Genomic DNA, 27,505 nt, shown 5'->3' on the forward strand with positions numbered 1-27,505 from the left:
GACAGGAGCAGGAGGGCTGATGTAATAATTATAAAACAGTGATAAGCCAAATTGGAGTTAATTGTAATAACCATTTGAGATAAGACAGGGTAGTAAATACTTAGGTGAGATATAGAGTAGTGGGGCTTGATCATTATGTGTAGACATAGTATCTACTAAGAGTTGGTCAATACAGATAGACATAGCATCGACTAAGAGTTGAACAATATGTGTAGACATAGTATCTACATATATGATAGAAGTGAGGAGTTGAAGGGGACTTTAGGGTATTAGATGGAGCATTAGAAAGTGGAGTTGAGGTGTAAAATAGATGTGTAACTTTACCAGAGAATATTTAATGATAGAGTACATAAAGCTGTATACTAGGGCAATTAACCACGAGGCCTACTCAGGAAGAATAAGGGGGGGTAGACCCAGCATTTATTGAATCAGATAGGTAGACCTAAGAAATGCTTAATTATACTGTGCGGACAGGAACACCAAGATGGGGATTGACCTGTACCATAGGAGAATAGGAATTAAGAGGGTGTACCTACCTAAAGGGAAGGAGGGAGTGCACTCATAGAGTCAACCCACAGGTGAGGGATAGGTACTGTTCCTAGGGGGAAAAGGACAGTATCGTGACAGAAGTCACACGTTTTATATGAATTAGTCTGGTAAGTTTGAATTCTATGCATCACCAGTCTTATTACGTTTTATGTTTCCAAGTGTCAAAAAACGGAAGAAACAAAAAAAAGGGAACACTTTCATTTTACCCAGAGTTCCTCCAAACTACAATGAGTAATAAATAAGTACATACTTAGAAAAGGTAGTACAGAAAGTGGGAACAAACAGTATATTACTTATGGGTCATGCACACCTGGAATTTATGATTGGAAAAAAAAGCAGAAAACAGAACAATTTGGGTCGTCTTGATTTTAAATATTGAAAGAGCTAACTCCAACATGGATTGAAAGGTTCACATTTTATAATTGAAGAAAATGGAAATATGGAATGAGTAGATAATAAGAATAAGAGTATTTACGGTTATTGAAAGAAAAAGATGTGTTGTTGAAAAATGAAGTGTTATCCTATGTGATGTTAATGTACGTGGTTATTATGTACAAAATATCGCATTTTCGAGCTGAGGGGAGGGATATGTAGTGCTACGAGAATTTCCGCGTAAATTCTAGAACCATTTGTCCTTCTGCTGTCTTGGACACATGATATTTTAAATATAAGTGGGAGAGTGGAAGCGTATCTACTGCGCCACCTGTTTCTGTGTGCAGATCGTAAGTTTGTTATGAGAAGACTTTAAGAGTGGCGGTCCACTGACAATGACAAGTGTTAGCCGCTAGCGGTACAGACACTGTATGAAAGAACATGGAGTAATTAGAGGCTATTCTTTGCTGTGTTAGTGAATGAGATTATTGCAAAAACACAAACGAACAACTGACTACAGACTTTTAACTTACTTCATGTCTTAACGCTGAACGAGGCAAGACGCACGTGATGTTCACGAATTATTTGGTTATCACACCAATGCAATTATGAATGTGCTTAACTGAGTCTAATGTTTGATGACTAAGCTGATTTGCAGAAGTTTAAATGTTTGTACGAGAAATGGTAAAATTGTTTCCAGTGAAAGTTGAAAATATATCGTAACTGAACTGAAAGTATTCTGCGAGTACCCAAATATTTCAAGAGTAGAGTAATGTCAAATAAATTCCTATAACCCGAGATTGTTTTCAGAGAAGAAGCTTTTGGGAGATCAATGTAGCTGATATCCAGAGAAAAGGATCGGCTACACACATCACATAAGTCAACTGATGAGAGTGAGGTTTGAATTGTGAATGCAATCCAATTTTGCACCGCTTCTCATGTCGTCAAAATGTTAGAATGTGAAAACAATAATTGGCATATGCTAAAATAAGTTAGAAAATCAGGGATTAGTATTGATAAAACTATGAAATGTGCATACAGGTTAACTTTCCAATGGGAACACATGACCCCCAACAGAAACACAGTAACTGACTGAATGCCATTCAAATAATGGTAATAAATGAAATGTTTTTCAATCTCATGCAAAATCTAACAGTAAAGAAGTTCTAACTGTCTTAAATATGCCCATGTTTTCATGGAACACAAAAAGGATATGTGGCCACGAAGAAAAACTGTTTGCTATTTACATTGATATCAGCACTCTGTAAATCACTGCAAAATGAATGCCAGAGGGTATTACCCATAGCACCACATATTAGGGTGCCTTCCTGTTCCAATCTTGCATGGAGCATCAGAAGAATGACTGCTTAAATGCCTCTTTCCATTCCTGTGTGGTGTCACTCAACTAGCCAACGCTGGTTCGGGATTAATGTGATATATCCCCATACCTGTACACAGACTATTATTACAATAGGGTTGCCACTGTCAACAGCATTTTAAACTTACAACTGCCCCCCCCCCCCCCCCCCGCCCACCTTCCTTCAGAAGGAATGTGTGTATCGCTTCTGTCTACATCTAGTGTAACTGCATGTTCAAATGTGACATCAATTTTCAAAGTGTTTGTGCATATTGTACTGATGCAGGACATGAGAACCAGCCCGGTATTTATCTAAGATGATGTGGAAAACTGCCTAAAAACCACATTCAGATTGGCCAGTTCACAGGATCCGATCATTAAACCACATGGTGGATTGGATCGGGGCCAGCAAGCCTCCCCATATACCAGAAGTGGGCATTTTAATGCAATCGGCTATCTGGGTTGGTGCTTAAATGCAACTTTGTGCACTGTAATTAGTCTAATTTTGTCTTCATGGTCCCTTTGGGAGTGATGCCTAGGTGGTTATAGTATATTCCTAGGTTTCTTGCTTAATAATAGTGCTTGAAACATTGTTAAGTAGGCTTTCACAGGATAATTACTGTCTATCTACAAACATCTGCCAATTTACGTTTTTCCATTATTTTTGCGAGGCACTCCAATGGGTCACACAAACCTCTGACCATTCATTCTGCCCTTCTTTACCCTGTTAGAAGTAGTCACAATCAAGCTACAGTAAACCATTACTAGCAGTATTGTAAGGTGCTTAAAAATGTTTTTAGGATTACAAAAAGTATGTGTTATGCAAACGGAATAGCTAATTAGTTAAAACCATATGGTCAGTTGTGAAGGAAGTGTCTGGTCAGTGGCACAAGGTTGACGATATAAAGGCAGTTTGTAGTAAAATTATTTCTGTTACTGATAAATCAGATATATGTACAGTATTTAATAATATTTTCTGAGCATTGCTGGTGAATTAAATACAAATTTAGTTTCTACAGGGAATCATATAACTTTCTTGGCAAATGCCTTTCTGAGATTCATGTCTGAAATTCTCCTCTGTTATACAGACAAGCGGGAGACTGAGTCAATAATTAACTCACTGAAGACTAAGGACTCTCATGATGGAGTGCCTAGCAGAATATTAAAGTACTGTGCTGCACATGTTAGCCCTGTATTTAGTCATATTTGTAATTTTACCTTTACGAATGGTCAGTTTCCTAAATGATTAAAGTACTCAGTAGTAAAGCCACTTTATAAAAAGGGAGAAAGGGATAATGTAGACAATTTTAGGCCTATTTATATGCCATCAGTGTTTGTTAAAGTTATTGAAAAGGATGTGTATGTAATGATAATTGATCATTTTATATCACACGATTTGCTATCAAATGTACAGTTTGGCTTTAGAAGTCATTTAACAACTGAAAATTCTATATACTCTTCTCTGTGAGGTACCGGATGGGTTAAACAAAAGGTTTCGAATGTTACTCATTTTTTGATTCAACTAAGCCATTTGACTGTGTTGATCACAAAATATTGCTCCACAAGCTGAACCATTACGGATTATGGGGAGTAGCTCACAACTGGTTCATCTCTTACTTTAGCAACAGACAGCAGAAGGTCATTATTCATAATGTTGAGAATGGCTCTGACATGGGGATCTCAGTGGGGTACGGTCATGGTCAAGTGGGGGGTGCCCCAGGGATTAGTGTTGGGGCCACTCTTGCTCCTTATTTATATAAATGATATGGCCTCTAGTATTATGGGTAACTCTAAAATATATCTGTTTGCTGATGACACTAGCTCGGTAGTAAAGGATGTTGTGTCCAACATTCGCTCGGTTTCAAATAGTGCAGTTCATGACTTAAGTTCGTGGCTTGTAGAAAATAAACTAACTCTAAATCACAGTAAGACTCAGTTTTTACAGTTTCTAACAATTCAACAAAACCAGATGTTTTAATTTCACAGAATGGACATATGATTAGTGAAACTGAACAGTTCAAATTTCTAGGTGTACAGATACATAGTAAACTGTCTTGGAAAGCCCATGTTCAGGATCTTGTTCAAAGACTTAATGCTGCCATTTTTACTATTCGAACGGTATCTGAAGTGAGTGATTGTTTGATACGAAAATTAGTCTACTTTGCTTATTTTCATTCCCTTATGTCGAATGTTATTATATTTTGGGGTAACTCTTCCAATTTTAAAAGGATATTTTTGGCTCAGAAACAGGCAGTTCAGGCAATATGTGGTGTAAGTTCACGAACCTCTTATCGACCCCTGTTCACGAGTCTGGGTATTCTGACATTGGCCTCTCAATATATATATATATATTCCTTATTGTCATTTCTTGTTAACAATATAGCTCCCAAGAATAAGCAGCTTTCACTCAGTTAATACTCAGCAGAAATCAAACCTGCATTTGGATCGGACTTCCTTAACTCTTGTGCAGAAAGGTGCACAGTACACTGCCGCATCCATTTTCAATAAGCTACCACTCGAATTCAAAAATCATAGCAGTAATCCACGTGCTGTCAAATTGAAACTGAAGAGTTTCCTCATGGGTCACTCCTCCTATTCTGTCAAGAAGTTCCTTGAAAAATTAAGCTGATTCTTGTCGTATTGTTGATAACGTTTGTAACTTAAACTTAGGGATTGACTTTTTTTGGGTTCATAAACATTTTATTTTTATCTGCTATTACTTTTTTTTGTAATTTCATGTACTGAAACATTCATGACCTTGGACATTTGCTCTTCAATTTGGTCCTATGGAACTTGACGTGTAAATAAATAAATAAATCCTATTTGGTAAGGGGTGCACAAGTGCTTTGTAAATGTTCTCCTTTGTAGACAGATTCCATTTTCCCAAAATTCTGCCAATCACTCAATGTTTGCCACCTGCTTTACCTGCAATACGATAAATAGTTTTGACAAGAAGAGAATAGAAGCTTTCGAAATATGGTGCTACAGAAGAATGCTGAAGATTAGATGGGTAGATCACATAACTAATGAAGAGGTATTGAATAGAATTGGGGAGAAGAGGAGTTTGTGGCACAACTTGACAAGAAGAAGGGACCGGTTGGTAAGGCATGTTCTGAGGCATCAAGGGATCACAAATTTAGCATTGGAGGGCAGCGTGGAGGGTAAAAATTGTAGAGGGAGACCAAGAGATGAATACACTAAGCAGATTGAGAAGGATGTAGGCTGCAGTAGGCACTGGGAGATGAAGAAGCTTGCACAGGATAGAGTAGCATGGAGAGCTGCATCAAACCAGTCTCAGGACTGAAGACCACAACAACAACAACAACAGTTTAGGCCTGAGCCCGTCTTCAAACAGCAGGGAGGATGTCTAGTACTGATTACACGTTTTTTAGTTCTATAATAAAATAGAATATTTAAAATTTCCATATATAGAATAGTTATAATAGAGGGAAACATTCCACGTAGGAAAAATATATCTAAAAACAAATATGATGTGACTTACAAAATGAAAGTGCTGGCTGGTCGACAGACACACAAACAAACACAAACATACACACAAAATTCAAGCTTTCGCAACAAACAGTTGCCTCATCAGGAAAGAGGGAAAGACGAAAGGATGTGGGTTTTAAGGGAGAGGGTAAGGAGTCATTCCAATCCCGGGAGCGGAAAGACTTACCTTAGAAGGAAAAAAGGACGGGTATACACTCGCGCGCGCACACACACACATATCCATCCACATATACAAGGAATTTACATTTTAATTATTTGAGGAAAGGTTTTTCTTTATGTACTTCAGCATAGGAGTCTGCATCATTGATAAGGAGCATGCTGAACACAAACATGACTAATGGCAAGATGGTGGACACTTGTCATTACACCTCATGTTGTGTCAGTTTCTGATTTGATTGATACAAATCCATACAAATACTTTCAGAAACGACTTCCTGACACTTAAATCTATACTGTTGTTGTAGTGGTCTTCAGTCCTGAGACTGGTTTGATGCAGCTCTCCATGCTACTCTATCCCGTGCAAGCTTCTTCATCTCTCAGTACCTACCGCAACCAACATCCTTCTGAATCTGTTTAGTGTATTGATCTCTTGGTCTCCCTCTACGAGTTTTACCCTCCACGCTGCCCTCCAATACTAAATTGGTGATCCCTTGATGCCTCAGAACATGTCCTACCAATCGATCCCTTCTTCTAGTCAAGTTGTGCCACAAACTTCTCTTCTCCCCAATCCTATTCAATACTTCCTCATTAGTTATGTGATCTACCCATCTAATCTTCAGCATTCTTCTGTAGCACCACATTTCAAAAGCTTCTATTCTCTTCTTGTCTAAACTATTTATCGTCCATGTTTCACTTCCATACATGGCTACACTCCATACAAATACTTTCAGAAATGACTTCCTGACACTTAAATTTATACTCGATGTTAACAAATTTCTCTTCTTCAGAAACGATTTCCTTGCCATTGCCAGTCTGCATTTTATATCCTCTCTACTTCGACCATCATCAGTTATTTTGCTCCCCAAATAGCAAAACTCCTTTACTACTTTAAGTGTCTCATTTCTTAATCTAAATCCCTCAGCATCACCTGACTTAATTTGACTACATTCCATTATCCTCGTTTTGCTTTTGTTGATGTTCATCTTATACCCTCCTTTCAAGACACTGTCCATTCCGTTCAACTGCTCTTCCAAGTCCTTTGCTGTCTCTGACAGAATTACAATGTCACTGGCGAACCTCAACGTTTTTATTTCTTCTCCATGGATTTTAATACCTACTCCGAATTTTTCTTTTGTTTCCTTTACTGCTTGCTCAATATACAGATTGAATAACATCGGGGACAGGCTACAACACTGTCTCACTCCCTTCCCAACTGCTTCTTCCCTTTCATGCCCCTCGACTCTTATAACTGCCATCTGGTTTCTGTACAAATTGTAAATAGCCTTTCGCTCCCTGTATTTTACCCCTGCCACCTTTAGAATTTGAAAGTGAGTATTCCAGTCAACACTGTCACAAGCTTTCTCTAAGTCTACAAATGCTAGAAATGTAGGTTTGCCTTTCCTTAATCTTTCTTCTAAGATAAGTCGCAGAGTCAGTATTGCCTCACATGTTCCAACATTTCTGCGGAATCCAAACTGATCTTCGCCGAAGTCGGCCCCTACCAGTTTTTCCATTTGCCTGTAAAGAATTCACGTTAGTATGTTGCAGCTGTGACTTATTAAACTGATAGTTCGGTAATTTTCACATCTGTCAACACCTGCTTTCTTTGGGATTGGAATTATTATATTCTTCTTGAAGTCTGATGGTATTTAGCCTGTCTCACACATCTTGCTCACCAGATGGTAGAGTTTTGTCAGGACTGGCTCTCCCAAGGCCGTCAATAGTTCCAATGGAATGTTGTCTACTCCCGGGGCCTTGTTTCGACTCAGGTCTTTCAGTGCTTCGTCAAACTCTTCACGCAGTATCATATCTCCCATTTCATCTTCATCTACATCCTCTTCCATTTCCATAATATTGTCCTCAAGTACATCGCTTTTGTATGGACCCTCTATATACTCCTTCCACCTTTCTGCTTTCCCTTCTCTTACCCCTAGTGAGATAAGCCTCTACATTCTTACATTTGTCCTCTAGCCATCCCCGCTTAGCCATTTTGCACTTCCTGTCGATCTCATAACTAAACTAGTCACAAGAAAATAAATCATTCATGAAAAAGTATGGCTGGTTGCAGTTTTTCTTCAGCAATATTAAGAAAAATTAAAGTCTTCTAAGGACTGAACATCGGATGATATTTGATGAAAACATTGCAGCAAGTAAATTTGTTGCAAAGAACAAAACATCGCAAATACCAGTTCCAAGGTTTGTTTTATTTCTCTTTACAAACTTACCTGCTGCATTACAAAAACTGAATTGTCTGCTAGAGACCATTCAATTTTGGACCAGAATTTCTCAGTAAAACAGGTTTCCCACAATTGCGGCAGATAGCATATGTAAACAGGTGGTGTACGTGGCCTTTTACTTGCGAGCCATTTTAGTGCTGACACCATCTGAGAAACAAATATGCAACATCAGAAACCACTCCTGCAATGTAGAATTTTGCAAACAGAATAAATTATTTTTCAGAAATCAATTACTTCTTTAATCATAAGTTGCTCATGTACAATAAAAATGTTCAAATGTGTGTGAAATCTTATGAGACTTAACTGCTAAGGTCATCAGTCCCTAAGCTCACACACTACTTAACCTAAATTATCCTAAGGACAAACACACACACCCATGCCCGAGGGAGGACTCGAACCTCCGCCGGTAACATGTACAATAGTCCAGACAATTATGACAACATATTTCGTACAGAACGTAGGAGTATAAATACATGAATGAACACAGAAACATTTAAATAATTAATTAGCCGTTTTTTTTTTTTTTTTTCGAAATACAACAATAAGAGTATGATAAGTTAGCAAAAAGTATGATGCAAAAATAAAGCTGATTTATTCCTTATTTTAATGGCACACACATATGCAGTGATGGAAAACTCCCATAAATATATTATTCATAATTAAATTACAAGGAGACCATATGGCTGCCCCAGTAAATTACCTTCTAAGATGTGAAATTCCACCCACAACAAACAGAAATACTAAAAAGTACAAAATATTATTCTTAGCTTATTTTTCCTTCCTCGGGGAGGGGAAAAGAATTGGTTGGAGAAGATTGAGAAGGAGAGACCAGTCACCCAGACACCACACTGAGAGGGATCCACCTGTTGTAATGACTACTGTACTTCATCCACTGAACACCAGAAGCATTGTTGCTGACGTTTAAATATTGTGAACCTCAGAGCACAAGAAAGCATCTTAGATGGTAGACAGTGCAGAGGTATTTTCATACACTGTTTAACAAGCACTCATCACACAGAAATCACATATAACAATGAGTGCAACATTTGTGATACATTTGTATTCCTCACAAAAAGTCCATGTTGTCTGCAGGTGTGAAGATAAGACAGTGAAGAAAATCCGAGTTGCTTCATGTCTAAAGAAATGGCCAAACTGTACTATGGTCTGATTAGAATTACTTGTTGGTTGAAACTTCACATCTTGGAACTTAGTTCCTACAATCAGAACTCACCCCACCACTGTCTGTTGTTGCAAGTGCACCACAACAATGCACCATTTCAATTGCAGTCTATGAAGAGTGTGGTGTAAATATGTAATCTGTTATCAGTCACTGTCAGCAGTCCATATATCTGCCACCACATGCAGCAGAAGAAATCACGTTCACGACTACATCTGTACTCTACAAACTGTGCATGGCAGAGGCTACATCCCATTGTACCAGTTATTACATTTTTTCCCCGTTCCATTCATGTATGGAGAATGCCTCCATTCGTGCAGCAATTATACTAATTTTATCTGCACAATCCCTTTATGAGCAATACATTGAGGTTTGTGATATATTCCTAGAGTCATCATTAAAGCAGATTCTTGAAACCTTGTTGATAGAGTTTCTCAGAACAGTTTACATCTATCTTCAAGAGTGTTCCAGTTCAGATCCATTAATATCTAAAACACTTTCCTCAGGCACACCTGAAGTTCCTTCGACATCGGACGATGACTCTACAACCAAGATAACATGCTACGTCCTCCATACCAAAAACTCCTCGATCCAGCCACAAATTTCACTTGATACCCCATATGATCATACTTTTGACAATAGGCATAGGTGTGGCACAGAATCAAATGCTTTTCAGAAATCAAGAAATACTGTACCTATTTGACTGACCTGGTGCAAAGCTTTCAAGTTCCTCATTGGGGTATGATGCTACTGATTTTTTTATCTCGTTTACTGAACATATCTGTCTTTCTGCTTGTTTTAGTTGTCCTTTGCACTTTGGTAATCACTGTTGCCACAACTGCGTCTGTTCACTGATACCAGTTTTGATATGGACGTCCTCAAAGAGGTTAGGTCTATTTGTTGCCACTACATCCAATACATTTTCATCAAAGTGGGTTTCCTTACTATCTTTCTTGGTAGTTTTCAGAGATAGCTTTTAGTTATCACACCTGCTACTGACAAAATTGTAATTTTTCCAATTAATTGCTGGACGATTAAAGTCTCCACCAATAATTACAGTATGATTGGGGAACTTACATCCCAGTGAATTGAGGTTTTCTCTCAAGGTTTCAGTTATATCAGGAGATGAGTCTGGTGGACGACAGAAGGATTCAGTTATCATTTCATGTCCACCCCTTAAACTGAGTCTTGCCCAATGTCACATGCAGTTTCAGTTTATATCTCGGCAAATCTGAGTTTCTTGTCTATTGCAACAAATAAACCACCTGCATTTACCATTTGTCTATCCTTTCAATATACTTTCAAATTTTCCCCAAAAATCTCACTGCTATCAATTTCAAGTTTCAACCAGCTTTCCGTACCTAGCACCACTGCTTTTCAGGCACTTTGTTTTGAATGCTTCAGCAGTTACACATTAGGATTTTAATACTCTCACCTGTGGAAGGCATTTCTTTTGATATTACACAGACGTTTTCTGGATTGGATGGAGAGTCACCTAACCCGAAAAACTCTTGTGTACACCCCGCGTACAGTCGGCTACCTAAGTAGCAGCCTCTGACGTGTAGTGCACACCTGACAAATTTAGGTGGACCCTACAGTGCTCAACTCTATGATGCAAGTCCAGGAAGTTGCAGCCTAGATTGTCACAGAACCTCTGAAGTCTTCGGTTTCATCGTTCCAGTTGACTCAGAACCAAAGGGCAAGATCAGTTCTGGGTACAATGCTGCAAATAGTGAGCTTCATTGATACTCCATGCACTGATCTTCTAGACCTCCTCTGCCAATCGCTGGAATGAACCAAGAATGACCTAAGAGTTCTGATTCCAGGCATCATTCGTTCCAATATGCGCCATACTCTGCAGCTGATTGCACCCTGTTCCCTCAAGGGCTGCTGGAATAGTCTCTTTAACATGTTAAATGAGGCCCCCAGGCATACGCATTGAGTGTACCCAGTGTCCTTTCCTGTCTCTTGCTGCTATTTCCATAGGGGGCACCATCATTCGCAATGTGTTTGAACTGCCGGTGATTAGCAGACCCCTACACTTTGTGTTTGTCTTCTCTTGACACTGGACGAAACAAGTTTCCCCAAAACAGGTGGCACAAGTCCCACTGGCTCAGCTTCAGTTTCAGTGAAGGATAGCACCTCAAACTTGTGAGGGGGATCAGTATAACACCCTGAGACCGCCTGGTCCCTGTAAACCCTGCACAGGATGCCTAGATCTACCACTGACATGCCAATCACAGTCAAGTGAACGAGTAGTGACAGATCCTGTTTTTTCTGCAGAGCAGACAGACATTCTACCCATTTCTACATATAATTTCCTGTTGTTCAAGTCTTAATCAATGGGTAGCTGGCAGTCACTGCAATTCAATGTGATAAATGTCAAATAGCAAGTAATTTTAATCAGCGTCTCAGGTAGAACTGGTGGGCTCAGGAAGGGCACCTAACCACATACTACCTCTAACAATTCCAAATCTGAAATAACATCCTGACCTCATGGAGGCATGGGATGAGGAGGAGGAGGAGGAGGAGGAGGAAATATGTTCACATCAGAATGTGCTTAAGAATTCAGTGAAACAATAATCTAACTTTTCTGCATTGAATCTCAAGGATTTGGAAGGTGGGAATTTTGTTATGATGGTGACCACTTGGAGACTGACTGTAATGTCAGTATCACTTAGCTGCGAATGACTGAGGCGGTGTATGAAGTGAGTTGAGTTGTGAATATGGTGTTCATACTTACCCACATGTTCACTGTCTGTGTAGTTCGCATAGCCAACAGCAGAAATTCTGTCATTCAGTCACATAGTTTTGATTGTGCATGTCAGATTGAAAGAGAAAATTATGAGGGTACTCCCCTACCCTAGGTATAAACAATTCTGTTAGCATGTTCATGCCTCCGGAAGATGGTTGGTTGGTTTAAAGGCATGAGAAGGGACCAAACTACGAGGTCATAGGTCCCTTGTTCCTAATAAAACAACGCCACAAGTGTGGGAATAAAACAGACGAAACATATAACACAAAACGGAAAGAAAAAAAAGCCACAAGAATGAAGGGAAGGCAACTAACACTAAAAGGAACAAAAGAGGACGAGAAAACAACACAGAGACACTAGAAACAGAAGAGAGTAAAACATGAAAGCAGATTACAGTGGCTGGCCAACCACGAGAATAAAAAGAGAAAGCCAGCCACTCTGTAACATATTAAAACCTCCACCCTAAAAGCACTAGGGTGGAGGACACAGAGGGACAAAGGACATGCGCTAAAACCTACATAGAAGTATAAAACCCACTCTCACTGATAAAATGTAAAACTAAAGCTGCTGTGGAGGTATTGTCACCCAACACCGACGGCAGGGTGCTGGGAAAGTTAAAAGTCTGCCGCAGAGCAGCTAAAAGCCAGCAAGAGGTGGACGACTGTCATTTGGGAGCCATAGCGACACTGAGGTGGGTCCTCGTGACAGAGTAGGTAACTATGCGTTAGCCACATATGGCCAATGCGGAGCCAGCAGAGGACAACTGATTCCCTGTGAGAGGCCTGCATGGGAGAGTCCCACACATCCACATTCTCCTTAATGACACACAGTTTGTTGTGCATGCTGTTATGCCATTCCGCCTCCCAAAGCCGGAAAACCTTGCAGTAGCTTCAGAGGCCTATCTCCAGAAGAGGTTTCCGCGTCGCCTCTTTGGCCAGCCTGTTGGCAAGTTCATTGCCGGGGATTCTGACATGTCCCGGGGTCCACACATAACACCACGGAATGGCGGGACTAATCCAGGGCATAGATGGACTCCTGAATGGATGCTACCAGAGGGTGGCGAGGGTAGCACTGGTCGAGAGCTTGTAGGCTGCTCAATGAGTGAGTACACAGGAGAAATGACTCCCCAGGGCATGAGCGGTTGTACTCAAGAGCACGAGATATGGCCGCCAGCTCTGCAGTGAAAACACAGCAGCCAACTGGCAAGGAGTGCTGCTCAATATGTCCTCCATGAACATATGCGAAGCCTACGTGGCCATCAGCCATTGAGCCATCGGTGTAAACCACTTCAGAGCCCCAGAACACGTCAACAATAGACAGGAAGTGACAGCAGAGAGCAGCGGGATTAACGAAGTCCTTATGGCCATGCAAAAGGTCCAGACGAAGCTGCGGCTGAGGCACACACCATGAATGTGTACGTGAATGGACCGCAAGTAGAGGTGATAAAGGGAAGGACTCCAGTTTGGAGAGAAGGGACCGCACGCGAACCACAATCTTTAGCCTGGATCTGGGCCGCCGATACAGGAGATGGACTGCTGCGTGCGGGAAAAGGAGACGGTAATTTGGATGCTCTGGGGAACTATGAATGTGTGCTGCATAACTGGCGAGCATTTCCGCATGTCTGATATGCAGTGGAGGGACACCAGCCTCCACCAGTACGCTGGTCACTGGACTCGTCCTAAAAGCTCCTGTCACTAATCAAACGCCACAGTGGTGTTCGAGTAAATGCAATGCTGAAGGCGCTGCCGAACCATAAACCACACTCCCATAGTCAATTCGGGATTGGACAAGGGCTCTGTACAGCTGCAGCAGCATACAGCGATCTGCACTCCAATTGGTGTTGCTCAGGCAACAGAGGGCATTGAGGTGCTGCCAGCACCTCTAATTAAACTGACGAAGATGAGGAAGCCTAGTCAATCGGGCGTCGAAAACCAGTCCTAGGAATTGATATGTCTCCACTAGAGTGAGTGGATTGTCATAAAGGTAAAGTGCGGGTTCGGATGAAAGGTATGATGCCGACAAAAGTGCACGACACACAACTTTGCGGCTGAAAACTGGAAGCCGTGGGCTAGAGCCCATGATTGCACCTTGTGGATGGCTCCCTGGGGGTGCTGCTCAGCAACAACAGTACTGGAGCAGCAGTACGAAATGTAGAAGTCGTCTGCATACAGAGAAGGTGAGATGGAGGGCCCGACAGTTGCTGCAAGACCGTTAATGGCCACTAAATATAGGGACACACTCAATACAGAGCCCTGCGGGACTCCATTCTCCTGGATATGGATGGAACTATGGGAGTCACCAACCTGGACACGGAAAGTACAGAGCGACAGGAAGTTTTGGATAAAAATCGAGAGTGGTCTCCGAGGACCCCACTCATACAATGTGGAAAGGATATGATGTCGCCAAGTCGTGTTGTATGATTTACGTAAGTCAAAAAAGACGGCAATCAGGTGTTGCCGTCTGGAAAAGGCTGTTCGGATGCAGACTTGCTGGACACAAGATTATCAGTGGTAGAGCGACCCTGGTGGAAGCCGACCTGACATGGAGCCAGCAAGCCACATGACTCCGGGAACCAACCCAACTGCTGACATATGATATGTTCCAGCAGCTTACAAAGAATGTTGCTGAGGCTGATGGGCCAATAGCTATCCACATCAAGTGGGTTTTTACAGGTTTTGAGCACCAGAATGATGGTGCTCACCCGCCACTGCGATGGAAAGACGCCATTGCACCAGATCTGGTTGAAGATGACGAGAAGATGTCGCTTGTAGTCAGATGAGAGATGTTTAATCATCTGGCTGTGGATGCGATCAGGCCCAGGAGCTGTGTCAGGGCAATGTGCAAGGGCACTGAGGAGCTCCCACTCTGTAAATGGGGCGTTATAGGATTCACTGCAGGGTGTAGTGAATGAGAGGACGTTCCCTTCCAGTCACCGTTTTAGAGTGCGAAAGGCTGGGAGGTAATTCTCTGATGCAGAGGCTCGAGCTAAGTGCTCGCGCTCGGCAATTGAGTTTGCGTGTTAGTGTCGCTACATAACTCACCATTTATGGTAACACCAGGGACAGCTATTGGGGCCCGGTACCCGAAAAAGACATTTGATCTTTGCCCAGACTTGGGAAGGTGACGTGTGACACCCAATGGTGGAGACGTATCTCTCCCAACACTTCTTCTTCCATTGTTTGATAAGGTAGCGAACACGGGCACGGAGCCGTTTAAAGGCTATGAGGTGCTTGAGGAAAGGGTGCCACTTATGTCACTGTAGAGCTCGCCGATGCTCCTTAATTGCTACAGCGACTTCCAGCGACCACAAAGGGACTGCCTTACACCTTGGGCACCCTAAAGAGTGAGGGATCGTGTTTTCTGATGCAGAAACAATTGTGCTAGTCACCTTCTCAACCATCACAATGATGATACCATGTGGGGGAGATTCAGTGGCGACAGCAGAGGTGAAAGTTCCCCATTCTGCCTTGTTCAAAGCCCATCTGGGCAGGCGTCCATGCGCCTGATGCTGGGGCAGTGACAGCAAGATAGGGAAGTGGTCACTACCACACAGGTCGTCATGTGCTGTCCAGTGGATAGATGAGAGAAGTCCTGGGCTGCAAATTGATAAATCAATTGCTGAGTAACTACCATGAGGCACACTGAAATGTATTTAAGAGGCAGAGGTCAAATTGCGACAGTGAAGTTTCAACATCTCTGCCTCAGCCAGTAAGCATGGTACCACGCCACAAGGGGTTATGGGCATTAAAATCTCCCAGAAGTAGGAAAGGTTTAGGGAATTGAACAATCAGTGCAGCTAATACATTCAGGGGTACTGCACCATCTAGAGGAAGGTATACATTGCAGACAGTTATTTCCTACGTCATGCTTATTCTGACAGCCACAGCTCCAAGAGGGGTTTGAACGGGCAAATGTTCACTACAGACTGAGTTTAGGCCATAAATACAAACTCCACCTGACACTCGATTATAGTCGCGACGATTCCTGTAATCTCCCTTAAAGCCGCAGATGGCAGGGGTGGAGGGAACCAGATTTCCTGGAGGGCAATGCAGGTAGTAGGTGTAAAGCTTAACAGTTGCTGTAGCTCAGCCAGGCGGTGGAAAAAACCGCCGCAATTCCACTGGAGGATGACATCGTGAAACTGGGAAGGCATGGAACATTCAAAGAGGCAGTTTACACCTCAGAGTCACCTGCTGCCACTGATTTATTGCCTGAGCAGTCTATATCCATTGTATCTGATGGTCTGGCGAGATCTAGGTCCTCAGCGGACGCCAAAATCTCCACCCCACCCTCAGCCGCAGAGCTTGTAGATAGCAGTGGTGTGGGTGCCACTGCAATTTCCTTGGTCTTAGAGGTTTTCTTTTTTGATTTCTCTCACTGCTCCTTGGATTTCCCTGGCTGGGAGGACTTTACTGGCTCAGTCTCCAGGACTGAGGATGAGCGTGAAGCCCTACGACCAGCTGCTTCTGGGCTCTTCAGCCACTAGCGGGTGTCATCTTCCCCACTAGAAGAAACCTAAGAAGGGAGTGACCCAAGGGGCCCCTTCCTAGCAAGAGAAGCCGCAGAAGACTTATGCTTCTCTGACTTAGAAGTAGGGACGGACGTCCCCGATGGTTGGGTGGGGAGGGGAGGGGAGGGGGAGGGGGGTGTTGCTCCCGAAGTAGGTGGTGCAGGAGCAACAGGGAGGGAAATGCCCCCCACCATGAAGGGGGCAGGTGTAGTCTTCCGGCTCCAGAGGTGACCTGGGTTGGCGGAGCTGATGGTGCCAGAACTGTTGTAGCGGCGGCGTAAGACAATGTCATATGCACAGGATGCAGGCGTTCAAATTTTCTCTTAGCCTCAGTGTAGGTCAGTCTATCCAGGGTCTTGTACTCTATGGTTTTCCTTTCTTTCTGGAGAATCCTGTAGTCAGGCGAGCAAGGCGAATGGTGCTCTCTGCAATTGACACAGATGAGAGGCGGGTCACATGGAGTATTGGGATATGATGGGTGTCCACAATCTTGGCATGTGACGCTGGAAGTACAGCAGGAAGACATATGGCCGAACTTCCAGCACTTAAAGCACGACATCGGGGGAGGGATATAGGGCTTTACATCACACCAGTAGACCATCACCTCGACCTTCTCGGGCAATTTATCACCCTAAGGCCAAGATGAAGGCACCGGTGGCAACCTGATTATCCTTCAGACCCTGGTGGACACGCCAGATGAAACGTACACCTCGTTGCTCTAAATTGGCACGCAGCTCATCGTCTGACTGCAAAAAAGGTCTCTGTGAAATATGATACCCTGGATCATACTTAAGCTCTTATGGGGCGTGATGGTTACAGAAACATTCCCCAGCTTGTCACAAGCGAGTAACTTCCGTGACTGGGCAGAGGATGCTGTGTTGATCAAGACTAACCCAGATCTCATTTTTGACAAGCCTCCACCTCCTCCAACTTGTCCTCTAAGTGCTGAACAAAAAATTGAGGCTTCATCATCATGAAAGATTCCCCATCAGCTCTCGAACATACAAGGTACTGGGGTGAATAAGATCTGCTGCCATCCTTAGCCTGACGTTCCTCCCATGGTGTGACCAGGGAGGGGAATGATTTGGGGTCGTAATTCTGTGCATTTAATTCAGCTTGTGACCGCTTAGAGACTGCTGGTGTTTTACCACCAGCAAGAGATGATGGACTACGCTTCAACACATGTCATCCGCCCAGATGCCACTCACTCTGGCCAGGGGTCCTCCCCACAGATGCCACCCAGCCGCAGCGAATGCCACCTGGCAGGATGGCCATTGCCAGGAGTACCGATGCCCCAGGGGGATGGGCATCTACCCCTTGGCATACATGGGGAGTTAACGGCACAGGCATCAGCAGAACGATCCCTGCATGGTCAGGGGGCTACAACCAACAGGGTACATGGAGGCCCCACAACAACGGACTGGCTACCGTGCTGGATATCAGTTGCAAAGAAGTCCGTGGTCATCGTCAACGCAGAAATCGACACTACATAGTGCATGGTGGAAAACGCACCCAGGAAGGTGTCCACGCCCAAAAGATGGGGAATGGGCAGGACTGCAATGCGATGACAAGAAAGTGGGCTAAAGATCTCAATGGACGATGGACACGATGCACCTTGTAAGGCGCCCTTCCCCACTTGGCTCGCTCTTCAGGAAAATTTTGAAGAATGGAGGTCAAACCCAACAAGGGACCGTCACATAAAGGCCAAAATGTGTGAAACCCGCAGGGGGGGGGGGGGGGGGGGCTCTGGAAGAAGGAAGAACTATATGTTTTATGTCTGCAAAACATGTTTTTGTGTCATGTTATCTGAATCTTGTACAATCAAATAATTTTTTTTTATTTCAACAGTTGCTCCTTTGAAATGTTTTGTAGTTTCTACAATTATGTCCTATCCTTGCAGCACTTAACACTTGCATCAGCACTTGAAATGCCAATCGCCTTGCTGCATTGGAAAAACCAGTTCCCACCCGAGTGCCGAAGTTAAGTGATGTTGAGCCCTGTTAGTAATTCGATGGGTGGCCATCTGGGTATGTCAGATGCCACTGGCTCAGGTACACGTAAGTTGCTGAAGTGGCATCCAGTTGAGAAACTGTCATCAGGCTAGTGGATCACATGGCATTATTGTTGGGCCTGATGATCTAACAGTAAACCATGTGCCTGGAAACTGAAAGGTCATGGGATTAAATTCTGGTTGAAAAATTGACTGTTCAGTCTCTCTTTTAACCTCTCAAAGATATGATGAGTCACTAGATTCCATGTTAAACCAGAGATCTCCTTTGCACAGTTGGATAATTGGAAATTAGGGCACACACAAGTTGCTGAAGTGGTATCCAATTGACAGACTTGCATTATACCACTGAGCTACATTAATTATTAGTGCTTGAATATGATGAGCTTATGCTGTTTGGAAATAATTTAAAATTTCTACATAACCATCCAATGTTATGCCTGAGATACCTACAATCATATACGTTATTAGTGATCCTCCCTAAAGTGCTATAATGGTATGAGGGTTTTTGAATACCTCAGATACTAACATTATGATGAATTACCTTTCTGTTCATGAAGGATCTTATCCCATCAGTCTGTCCTCTTATAAGCCCACTATGTTTCAGTACACTAAAGTAACGTGTTTTGGCTTGCTTGCCGCTCTCAGCATGTGGGACAGTGGCAGTTTGCAGAATATGCCGTACAATATAGTGCAGAATAGAGATTTTACATTCCTGTTCATTAGTCAAAAATGTTAATGGTACAAACTCTGCAGTGCTAGGATAAGGCCTTTTCAGCTGTCCCAAAGATCTTCAAACAGTAACCACTTTCTACCAGATTAACAATACAATTCAACACTCACTATTCTATAAGAGGCCTCATACTTTCCACTCTTAATATGAGGATTCATACAAAGAATGGATGATAAACTGTAGTAATATATGTGTAATACACTGTTGTCCTTCTCTCTGAATAAGTTTATAGTTGATACTACAGTAAAATGATTGGTCATTACTTCATTTTAAAATAACATTGCAGTGCAGAGCAACTCATAAAGCTAAATGTGAAATGTAATCTTGAAAGGATCGTACAGTTCTAATAAAGTACTTCATGAGAAATCACATGATTAAAAAACTCATGTAATGATTTGAAAATGACCATTATGATTGAAATAATCACCAATAAATTTCAGAGTGAATGCAGTTATGAAAGACAATAAAAAACAGTGAAGTCAATCCTAGTTGCTGATGCTATCATGAACAACATGCTGGAATACCATAAACTTTTGTTAATACCTAATCTTGTCAAAAAAGTGAAGATTTTACATTCTGCTGTGTGTTTCAGCCAAGAGAGAGAGGGTTGGGGCATGCACAAAATGAATCTTGTCTCCTTACCATTTCTTTAATACTGTTCTTAGATCTGATATTTCCTTGAAAGATACTGAAATCCGCAAGTACTTGTCCATTTTTAATATCATGCAGCCATTTCTCATTTAAACAGCTTTTCATGCTGTCAAACTGCTGGAGGTCAATGATTGCCACTGGTACACGGGGTTGTGGTGACAGAGCTCTCAATAGCCTGATAAGACGTCTACAAGATTTGTCGGTGCCTTCCACAATATTTGAAAGTAAGAACAGTATTCCGTTGGTTCCTCTATAATTTGCTTCAGTAGGTACTGAACCTTGAGTGGGTGCAACACCAGTAATCCTCTGAACACAAATCCCCAGTACTGTATGGAGAGCAGTTCTTGCTTCAGTTTTCATTAGTACATCTGACTGCAATGAAAAAGACGAAGTTAGTTCTCTTACATACAAACTTAAAATAAGGTATGATGACCAGAATAAACAATTAACATAAAAGATAATTGTTACAATGATAGTCATTTTTTATTTGTCTTCTCAGTAACAGAGAGCAGTGTAATGTGGTAATCATCATAATGTTCAGCACTAAAACACAACTTTACTGACCTGCCAAGTATGTAAATCTAAGGGAATTTTATGACTAAGAAATGGGTAATGACCCAAACAGGAAATTCCATGCCACAGATTTAGATGAATCATACTAGTTCAGTTACATCCAGCTGCCACCCTCTAGTCATAGCTAGATTCAATTTTGAAAGGTCATTCCCCTAAAGTGACAAGACTACCATTTCTACAACTGTGATAAGCTATAAAATGAATGAAATATTTAGAATGACCTCTGGAAGCCATTTCCACATTTTTGCTCAAGTAGTCATTCTCTTACTGGCAAAGACTGACATTGAATGCAAATATCTTTTTTTGTAAGGAGAGGGACATGGGGGGAGGGGGGGGGGAAGAAAAGGAGGAAGGGGGGGATGAGAGAGGGTAGAAAGGTAGGAGGGAGGAGGGGAGGGGGGGGGGGGGAGAGAGAGAGAGAGAGAGAGAGAGAGAGAGAGAGAGAGAGAGTGTGCTGACCCAATAACTTTACAGTACCATATAATTATAGAACAATATATGACAGTACTGGGAACTACACACTGTAGATTGAATAGTTTGGCCTCTAGCCCCCATTTGCTATGGCACGAATATATATATATATATATATATATATATATATATATATATATATATATATAGGGAAACATTCCACGTAGGAAAAATATATCTAAAAACAAAGATGATGTGACTTACCAAATGAAAGTGCTGGCAGGTCGACAGACACACAAACAAACACACAGAATTCAAGCTTTCGCAACAAACTGTTGCATATATATATTTGGGCAGTCTTTGCCTTTACAAATGTCTGCTTGTGTCTGTGTATGTGCAGATGGATATGTGTGTGTGTGCGCGAGTGTATACCTGTCCTTTTTTCCCCCTAAGGTAAGTCTTTCCGCTCCCGGGATCGGAATGACTCCTTTCCCTCTCCCTTAAAACCCACATCCTTTCGTCTTTCCCTCTCCTTCCCTCTTCCCTGATGAGGCAACAGTTTGTTGCGAAAGCTTGAATTTCGTGTGTATGTTTGTGTGTCTATCGACCTGCCAGCACTTTCGTTCGGTAAGTCACATCATCGTCATTCCAATCCCGGGAGTGGAAAGACTTACCTTAGGGGGAAAAAAGGACGGGTATACACTCGCGCACACACACACATATCCATCCACACATATACAGAACAAGCAGACATATACAAGGGCAAAGAGTTTGGGCAGAGATGTCAGTCGAGGCGGAAGTGCAGAGGCAAAGATGTTGTTGAATGACAGGTGAGGTATGAGTGGCGGCAACTTGAAATTAGCGGAGATTGAGGCCTGGTGGATAACGGGAAGAGAGGATATATTGAAGAGCAAGTTCCCGTCTCCGGAGTTCGGATAGGTTGGTGTTAGTGGGAAGTATCCAGATAACCCGGACGGTGTAACACTGTGCCAAGATGTGTTGGCCATGCACCAAGGCATGTTTAGCCACAGGGTGATCCTCATTACCAACAAACACTGTCTGCCTGTGTCCATTCATGCAAATGGACAGTTTGTTGCTGGTCATTCCCCAATAGAATGCGTCACAGTGTAGGCAGGTCAGTTGGTAGATCACGTGGGTGCTTTCACACGTGGCTCTGCCTTTGATCGTGTACACCCTCCGGGTTACAGGACTGGAGTAGGTGGTGGATATGTTTGTGTGTCTATCGACGTGCCAGCACTTTCGTTTGGTAAGTCACATCATCTTATGATGTGACTTACCAAATGAAAGTGCTGGCAGGTCGACAGACACACAAACAATCACAAACATACACACAAAATTCAAGCTTTCGCAACAAACTGTTGCCTCATCAGGAAAGAGGGAAGGAGAGGGAAAGACGAAAGGATGTGGGTTTTAAGGGAGAGGGTAAGGAGTCATTCCATTCCCGGGAGCGGAAAGACTTACCTTAGGGGGAAAAAAGGACAGGTATATGTAGTGGACTGTTAAGGCAGCCAGTCCACAGTGAAGTAGCCGTAAGGGCACGCGTCAACTAACGCCGTCTGGCGTTAAGTCTGGAACAGGATTCGCAATGAATGTGATAAAGAAAAGAACGTAGCTACTAGAACACTTAACTTTTATATTGTCCTTTGGTATTCAGCATTCTGGATGATACAAGTGAGACTCTATCTTGAGGTACACGCAACGTTACAAATGGTTAATGGCGCCTTGCTAGGTCTTAGCCATTAACTTAGCTGAAGGCTATTCTAACTGTCTCTCGGCAAATGAGAGAAAGGCTTTGTCAGCGTAGTCGCTAGCAACGTCGGCGTACAACTGGGGCGAGTGCTAGTACGTCTCTCGAGACCTGCCGTGTGGTGGCGCTCGGTCTGCGATCCTGACAGTGGCGACACGCGGCGCGGGTCCGACATGTACTAATGGATCGCGGCCGATTTAAGCTACCACCTAGCAAGTGTGGTGTCTGGCGGTGACACCACAGTACACACACACACACACACACACACACACACACACACACACACACACACACACACACACACATATATATATATATATATATATATATCCATCCGCCCAAATGTCTGCTTGTGTCTGTGTGTGTGTGTGTGTGTGTGTGTGTGTGTGTGTGTGTGTGTGTGTGTGTGTGTGTGTATACCTGTCCACATATATATATATGGTTATAATAGAGGGAAACATTCCACGTATGTCTGCTTGTGTCTGTATATGTGTGGATGGACATGTGTGTGTGTGTGTGCGCGAGTGCATACCTGTCCTTTTTCCCCCTAAGGTAAGTCTTTCCGCTACCGGGATTGGAATGACTCCTTACCCTCTCCCTTAAGACCCACATCCTTTCGTCTTTCCCTCTCCTTCCCTCTTTCCTGATGAGGCAACAGTTTGTTGCGAAAGCTTGAATTTTGTGTGTATGTTTGTGTTCGTTTGTGTGTCTGTCGACCTGCCAGCACTTTCATTTGGTAAGTCACATCATCTTTGTTATATATACACACACTCAGCTTAACTGAGCAGCCCAGACATGTGGCCGGGGTCTCAGAGTTTGGCTACGTTTTTCATCATAGGGTGCCACCTCACACCTGTTGTAAACTCAATTTTCAAGCTGAAATAAAACATAAAAAAACAATGCAAGCAAGTATTGCGGTGAAATTTAAAAATATTGAGTCACTCAAGTACATTTATAATTTGAACAAGTAGTTTATTTCTACTTTTCCATTAATAGTCTTCAATATATTGACTAAACACATAAAATGCAGTCTGAGGGGCTTTTACGTAAGGGCGGCTGTTAATAACTGATGCGACAACACTTCACTATAAAATTCATATGTCGTGACCACGGCACTCAACAGTCTGTTCACAGTTCACGACATACACTTTGTTCACTGTCCTAATCCAATATACTGCGCTCAACTTGATCATTTTCGAATGTTGCTACATACATATTTGTCCCCGATCATGGATACCAATCCAATACTACCCCCAGATGGGTGGCACGTCTGGCTCTTAGTGTCGTTCAAGCTCCACTGTCATCAAAGATGGCCAGCCTATGCATCCTCGAAACAACTGCCTAAATCAAAACAATGGTCAACAAAAAGAATTACGAATATTCTACAACTAAACTCAGAAACACATATGATACATTGAAAAATGTAGAAAAATTCTGAGCAATGACAATTTAAGGTCCAATTTTCTGTTCCTGCCACCATTTTTTCACAAATAACGTTCTTGCGACATGATACTGCTTTTCCCAGATTACTGTTACTACACATAAATAAACAAATAAAAATACATACTTAATTACTAATCTACCTCTTTAAATTTTCGAATGCTGCTGCTAGTTTCATATTTATAAATTTATTTATTTCCAGAAACATAGTTTCCCTCAGTCGAATCCCATATTCCAACGTCTCATTCAAACATGGTACATATTCAGCTAAATCGGCTATGATTGCTCGATGCGGCTCTACTAGCCGCATCCGTAAACTCTTTGTTGGTATTAATCGGCCACAGCATTGCCGAGATATTAGCTTTTGAATTTTTCTAAAATTTACAATTTTTAAGATGACAATAACTTTTAAACTATTATATATTTCTGTGGCGCGTCCAGATAATTTAGTTTTACACATTTTTCTGTCCACAAGTGCCAACTCGCACATTCGAGTCACTCTTACTTCTGTTTTTATCAATTTTTCTCTGCATATAAATTTCTCCAAGCACACAAACATGGCCATATGTGCCCCTGCCAAGCATCTGCTCGGGTTTTTCCAAGGTCGCGTAAATGTTAGCTGCTCGCCACGGCCCCATAGCAACCACCAGCCATGTGCTCTGCGGCAAAAAACTGCTGCTCTAATTTCCCGCCACAGCTTGTACGCTCACAATTATCCCCACTTGCTACTCCATACATGCAGTTCACGCTGTTGCAAGTAGCACCAAACCCAATCTGCACCCTCAGAAATGAAAAAATACACAAAATAAACTACATACAATAGCAGAAAAATCGATATGAACAAGTACCTACATTATCTTATCTGGCAGCACTTCCTACCCTAACTTAACTAAACTTACGCTAAATACATTTACTCATCAGCATTTCCATGATGCCGATATGACTGGCTAAAGGCTGTGCATAACAAAACATAAACGAATTGAAGGTGGACCAGCAATTTTTCTTTAAGTCCTCTAAATATTGTCCTTTTTTTTCAATCTTTTTATTTCGATGCACTGTATTTCATAGTAGAAATTACGCAGCACATACAGTAATCACTAGACCTTTTGTTGTCTTCTGTGGTGTGCCTCTGACCTGTATCAGTGCTGCAACTCAGACCTCGGGTGCCATTTCTTAAGTTCTCCTGCCAGTCATCTAACCCAGTTCTACCAGGAACAAACAAAAAAAACTACAAAGAACTTGCCTAGCTTGAAGGGGGAAACCAGAAGGCGCCATGGCTGGCCCACTAGATGGCGCTGCCATAGGTCAAACGAATATCAATTGCGTTTTTTTAAAATAGGAACCCCCACTTTTTATTACATATTCGTGCACTACGTATTGAAATATGAATGTTTTAGTTGGACCACTTTTTTCGCTTTGTGATAGATGGCAATGTAATAGTCACAAACCTATGGCTCACAATTTTAGACAACAGGTAGGTTTTTTAAATTAAAACACAGAACGCAGGTATGTTTGAACATTTTATTTCGGTTGTTCCAATGTGATACATGTACCTTTGTGAACTTATCATTTCTGAGAACGCATGCTGTTACAGCTTGATTGCCTGTAAATACCACATTAATGCAATAAACACTCAAAATGATGTCCGTCAACCTCAATGCATTTGGCAATACGTGTAACGCCATTCCTCTCAACAGCGAGTAGTTCGCCTCCCGTAATGTTCGCACGTGCATTGACAATGCGCTGACGCATGTTGTCAGGCGTTGTCGGTGGATCACGATAGCAAATATCCTTCAACTTTCCCCACAGAAAGAAATCCGGGGACGTCAGATCCTGTGAACGTGCGGGCCATGGTATGGTGCTTCGACGACCAATCCACCTGTCATGAAATATGCTATTCAATACCACTTCAACCGCACGCGAGCTCTGAGCCAGACATCCATCATGTTAGAAGTACATCGCCATTCTGTTATGCAGTGAAACTTCTTGTAGTAACAACGGTAGAACATTACGTAGGAAACAGCATAATTGCACCATTTAGAGGGGGGCCAATTATCCTTCCTCCCATAATGCCGCACCACACATTAACCTGCGAAGGTCGCTGATGTTCCACTTGTCGCAGCCATTGTGGATTTTCCTTTGCCCAATAGTGCATATTATGCCAGTTTACATTACCACTGTTGGGGAATGACGCTTCGTCGCTAAATAGAACATGTGCATAAAATCTGTCATCGTCCCATAATTTCTCTTGTGCCCAGTGGCAGAACTGTACACGACGTTCGAAGTCATCGCCATGCAATTCCTGGTGCATACAAATATGGTACAGGTGCAATTGATGTTGATGTAGCATTCTGAACAACGACGTTTTTGAGATTCCCGATTCTCGCGCAATTTGTCTGCTACTGATGTGTGGATTAGCCACGACAGCAGCTAAAACACCTACTTGGGCATCATCATTTGTTGCAGGTCATGGTTGACGTTTCACATGTGGCTGAACACTTCCTGTTTCCTTAAATAACATAACTATCCAGCGAACAGTCCGGACACTTGGATGATGTCGTCCAGGATACCAAGCAGCATACAAAGCACACGCCCATTGGGCATTTTGATCCCAACAGCCACACATCAACATGATATCGACCTTTTCTGCAATTGGTAAACGGTCCATTTTAACACAGGTAATGTATCACGAAGCAAATACCGTCCGCACTGGCGGAATGTTACATGATATCACATACTTATACGTTTGTGAGTGTTACAGCACCATCTATCACAAAAGTGGTCCAACTAAAACATTCATATTTCTTTACGTACTACACGAATGTGTAATAAAAAATGGGGGTTCCTATTTTAAAAAATGCAGTTGATATCCGTTTGGCCTATGGCAGCGCCATTTGGTTTCCCCCTTCAAGCTGGGCGAGTTTCGTTCTTTGTAGTTTTTTCGTTTGATGCTTATTTCGTGAGATATTTGGCCCGGTCACTATCAATGTATAAAATACCCCATGGTAAAACATAATCCACAAATCAGCCCATATTCCCCTGACACTAGGTAATTCTAAACATACAAACAAAAATAAAAACAAATTATATAGCCTCCCCAAATCTTAACATTTCTTCAATGAATACAAGAACATATTATATGTGTACCATTCAATTCCATATTCTCATCAGTCAATCTCATGCTGAACTATCTCCCCCCCCCCCCCCCCCCCACACACACACACACACAAAAAAAAAGAGTGTGACCAAATCACAATCATCACGCATGAAAAATTGAATCAATATTCGTATCATT

The 27,505-nt window shown here is 42.3% G+C and overlaps 1 protein-coding gene across 3 annotated transcripts in view; it reads right to left on the reverse strand.

Moving 5' to 3' along the window:
• LOC126254070 (germinal-center associated nuclear protein) overlaps positions 1-27,505 on the reverse strand; it is a 301,140-nt gene that overhangs the window by 100,439 nt on the left and 173,196 nt on the right. For all 3 annotated transcript variants that reach the window (XM_049955281.1, XM_049955282.1, XM_049955280.1), the window contains 2 exons: positions 20,010-20,390; positions 8,173-8,331 (listed from right to left, as the gene is read on the reverse strand). In XM_049955281.1, the coding sequence (XP_049811238.1) occupies positions 8,173-8,331; positions 20,010-20,390 (540 nt within the window). The remainder of the gene's footprint in view (positions 1-8,172; positions 8,332-20,009; positions 20,391-27,505) is intronic.

This window comes from Schistocerca nitens, chromosome 1 (genome assembly GCF_023898315.1).
Source record: "Schistocerca nitens isolate TAMUIC-IGC-003100 chromosome 1, iqSchNite1.1, whole genome shotgun sequence".
Classification (NCBI taxonomy): Eukaryota; Metazoa; Arthropoda; class Insecta; order Orthoptera; family Acrididae; genus Schistocerca; species Schistocerca nitens.